Source organism: Vicia villosa, linkage group LG4, assembly GCF_029867415.1.
Source record: "Vicia villosa cultivar HV-30 ecotype Madison, WI linkage group LG4, Vvil1.0, whole genome shotgun sequence".
In the NCBI taxonomy this organism is placed as follows: Eukaryota; Viridiplantae; Streptophyta; class Magnoliopsida; order Fabales; family Fabaceae; genus Vicia; species Vicia villosa.
The window spans coordinates 120,012,796-120,016,707 of NC_081183.1; the positions used below are offsets into that span (position 1 = coordinate 120,012,796).

The following is a 3,912-nucleotide window of genomic DNA, read 5'->3' on the forward strand; positions in this document are numbered from 1 at the left end:
AAATACATAAATAAAATTTGGTTATCTTGAAGAACTTGTAAAAATAAGATGAAAATATCTGATGAACATTGTTTTCATAAGTTCTCTTAAACAAATAGTCTTGTAAAAATTATGCTAAGAGGTAAGTTAAAATAAGTCAATGCAAACAAATTTTTAGTCTCTTGATCTTTTAGTTAGTTAGTCTATTTAAAAATTACTTTAATTGCTTATATACATATGTCTAAAACAAATAGGCTTTTATATAGGCTAACAGGCTAACCAGACCTTCGAAAATGCCAGACTCAGGCCTAAGAAATAAGCCTACGACAGGCCACATGCCAGGCTTAGGCTTCTGTTTTTTTTGACAGGCCAGGCTTAGGCTTGGCAAAACCTAGCTCGGCCCAGCCTATTTCCACCCCTAGTGTGGAGTGCATTAGAAAGTCTACTAAAACAATCACTAGTTATGAAAGAGAATTTCTTGATAGACTCTCTATGGAGGGAATTTCGCTGAAAACCCCAAAATACTCCTATATTTTAGAAATGCATTTTTGAAATTATTTTTTTTGAAAAAAAATTGATTTCAGAAGTACACTTCCGAAAACACTTTATTTTTAAGAAAAAAAGTTGACTTCGGAGATGCACTTCCGAATTCACTCACTTGGAATATTTAGAATATTAGTTGGAATATAATTATTTGGAATATAATATAATATATATAGACATTTAATTGATCGATTAATTTACCAATGAAATATTTAGAATATTAATATTCTTTTATTTTATGAGATGTATTTTTGATTTTTTGGTTGAATTTACGATTTATCACCTTTATTTTATTTAGTTTGTGTTTTAATTTGTGTGTTAATATATAGTAGCATTTAATTGATCGATTAATTTACCAATGACATATTTGGATCAATTAAATGCTAATATATATATATATATATATATATATATATATATATATATATATATATATATATATATTAACACACAAAATTAAAACACAAACTAAATAAAATAAAGGTGATAAATCGTACATTCAACCAAAAACCAAAAATACATCAGACAATATTTCGGAAGTGTATTTCCGAAATATTTCAAGTGGGTGAATTCGGAAGTGCATCTCATAAGTCACTTTTTTTTTTTGGAAAAAATGGTATTTTCGGAAATGCATCTCCGAAAACACTTTTTTTTTAAATAAAGTGTCTTCGGAAATGCACTTCTGAAATCAATCTTTTATTAAAAAAATGATTTTGGAGATGCATTTCCGAAATATATAAGCATTTTGTGATTTTGGCCGCGGGTGACTAAGAAGGTTGGGAGGTCTATAAATAAATTTCTTTTAAGAAATTTGATTTTTAGTTTAGGCCCAAAATCCACCAATTTCATTTGGAGCATGTGGATTTGTTTCACTTCTATCCACAAACTTTAGAAACTACTATTATTTTAATTTATTTGTTTATTTATCATCTAACATAATCAATGTGAGCCAATCAAGAAAAACCACTTTCTATCATCATCTTCAATCCAAAACATCTTCCAAAAACTACGACAATTGAGACAACATTTTCTATAGCAAAAACATATGTTTCACAATTGTTGTTCATTCACTCTCATGGTTGTATCAAATGTTGGGTGGTTCACTTTCAACACCAACAACTCAAACTCTTAAAGCAACAAGAACAACAACAGTTACAATGCTTTGTTCATCTCATAGATTATTATCAACACATTTTTGTCTTTTTAAGGTACACCTTCTCAACCTTCATGTTCATGTTTTTTATTTTTTTAATGTTTATGTGACTAAATTTTGTCACTTGTTCTTTTCTTGAAGAATCTTATAGCAGGTAATAGAAGATTTTCCTCAAATGAGAGTTGTTTTCTCAGAGGTAACCAAATTAATATCAAGCAAGTTTTTGGGCTTATCTCTCGTCGACCTCCAAGAAACAAAGCAGGTTCTACTTTACTGTCAATTCATTTTTCAATAGTTTTGGTATCGATAGCGTAGCATAGATACCTCTGAAAAAAGATGTTTCAGAAACCGACGGTGATATTTGTGATTAAGTTAAATTTATATATTTTTTCAAATTATTCTCTGTTTAAACGTGTCAGTATTAGTGTGGTGTTTCTGGTGTCCGTTTTTTATAGATTTCAGCGTATGCGTCGGTGCTTCATATCTTAGTAACATTGTTCCTTAATGAAACTTCAAGATGTGACAAATTAGTTGATTGTAACATTCAAATTCCAATGTTTTTTGTGTGCAGCATTTGTTGTTTCTCCAAGATGTGTTCTACCACTGACAGAAGAGAATGTGGAAAGGGTTTTGGATGAGGTAAGGCCTGGCTTGATGGCTGATGGAGGGAATGTGGCCTTACATGAGATAGATGGTCTTGTTGTTATCCTCAAACTACAAGGAGCATGTGGATCATGTCCTAGCTCAACCATGACATTAAAGATGGGGATCGAAACTCGTCTTCGCGACAAGATTCCAGAAATCTTAGAAGTCGAGCAAATACTAGATACTGAGACCGGTCTTGAGTTAACCGAAGAAAGTGTCGAAAGTGTATGTAGATTCAAAGTTTATACATCATTTTTGTGCATTTCCTGATTCTGAATGTTGTAATATTATCCATATTTTTTCAGATTCTTTCGGAAATTAGACCGTATCTTATTGGCACTGGAGGAGGAACATTAGAGCTTGTTGAGATAAGTGATTATACTGTTAAAGTTCGGTTAAGTGGACCGGCTGCAGGAGTCATGACAGTTCGCGTTGCCTTGACGCAGAAGCTGAGAGATAAGATACCTTCTATTGCTGCTGTGCAGCTGATAGAATGATGTAACATATTTGTTTTTGTTTTTGATGATTCAATACAAAGATATAAACTTGTCTTGAGAAAAAAATTCACTGTCTTATAGATATATACATATTCGTTTACTCTTACAGGTGACATGAAATATTCAACAGATTCTTTGATTGTTTTTTCTTTGTCTGACAATCAACCATTTGACTAGAAAAAGGAGATAGAACAGAACTAAAAGAACATGAGAGAATTCAAATCTCAAACTGTTTTGTACTACATGGCATTGGACACCAAAACCAGTCTGAAGAAGAAATATAGCTGCCTAGTCGGGAAGCGGTCCAGAACTCAAGAGTCAAAACATTAGAAGAATCTTGCGTATGATTATGATTAGCTAGCCAATCTACGTTTCAGTTGCCTTCCCGCCACATGTGCTTAAATCGAGTCTGCCAATCCATGTTGATAAGCTCTTGTATACGACAAGTCAGGATAAGGGTGACTTAATTCGGGTTGCATCTCTATGTAATCATGTCGAATGGTGATTTGAAGTCACTTTCTACTATGAATGAGTAACTATTTGTCTTCTCGCCAACTCATTCCTGAATACATGTTCCACATTTTGATGACAGACCCATCTCCATTTCCACATCTGTGACAAATTCGTGATATTACTATTGCCCCTTTTGCTCCTCCGGTAGTTTGTTAGAAGACGACCGCGTGCTGCTAACCACACGAAGGTTTGAATTCTAGGAGGGCCTTTCCAATTTCACACTGTTGTCCAATCCCTTTCCATATTACCCACATTCCCACTTTGTAGCTCATATGAGCTCTGAAACGTAAAATGCTGAGTATAAACGCCTCTCCATCTTTCTATATCCGGACCATCTGTATCTCCTGGTGTCAGGAGGGAGACCACCCGATTTCTGATGCTAATAGGAAAATCATTAGCTAACAAAGTAAGACACAACTTTCCTTCAATCGTTAACCATGTCAGTTAGTGATTTGGAGTCACTTTCTACTATGAATAAGTAACTTTATGTCTTCCAGCTAACTCCATTCTTGAATAGATGTTCCATATTTTGGTATGCAGAGAGTCACAAGTACCAATCTTTCGAGTGTATTCTTGTATCCA

The 3,912-nt window shown here is 33.4% G+C and overlaps 1 protein-coding gene across 1 annotated transcript; it reads left to right on the plus strand.

The window, feature by feature from the left end:
- The first annotated feature begins 1,448 nt into the window (after nucleotides 1–1,448).
- LOC131599560 (nifU-like protein 3, chloroplastic) lies at nucleotides 1,449–2,946 on the plus strand. The gene is made up of 4 exons (XM_058871871.1): nucleotides 1,449–1,730; nucleotides 1,817–1,937; nucleotides 2,247–2,545; nucleotides 2,626–2,946. The coding sequence occupies exons 1-4, from the start codon at nucleotides 1,611–1,613 to the stop codon at nucleotides 2,815–2,817; spliced, it is 732 nt and encodes a 243-aa protein (XP_058727854.1). The 5' UTR covers nucleotides 1,449–1,610; the 3' UTR covers nucleotides 2,818–2,946.
- Nucleotides 2,947–3,912: the final 966 nt, after the last annotated feature.

What these genes read in the sequence shown, in the direction of transcription:
- LOC131599560 (XM_058871871.1), top strand. Translation starts at nt 1,611, where the DNA reads ATGTTGGGTGGTTCACTTTCAACACCAACAACTCAAACTCTTAAAGCA. An exon ending in ACCTCCAAGAAACAAAGCAG is followed by an intron (nt 1,938 to 2,246) that starts GTTCTACTTTAC and finishes TTTTGTGTGCAG; the next exon opens with CATTTGTTGTTTCTCCAAGA. An exon ending in CCGAAGAAAGTGTCGAAAGT is followed by an intron (nt 2,546 to 2,625) that starts GTATGTAGATTC and finishes ATATTTTTTCAG; the next exon opens with ATTCTTTCGGAAATTAGACC.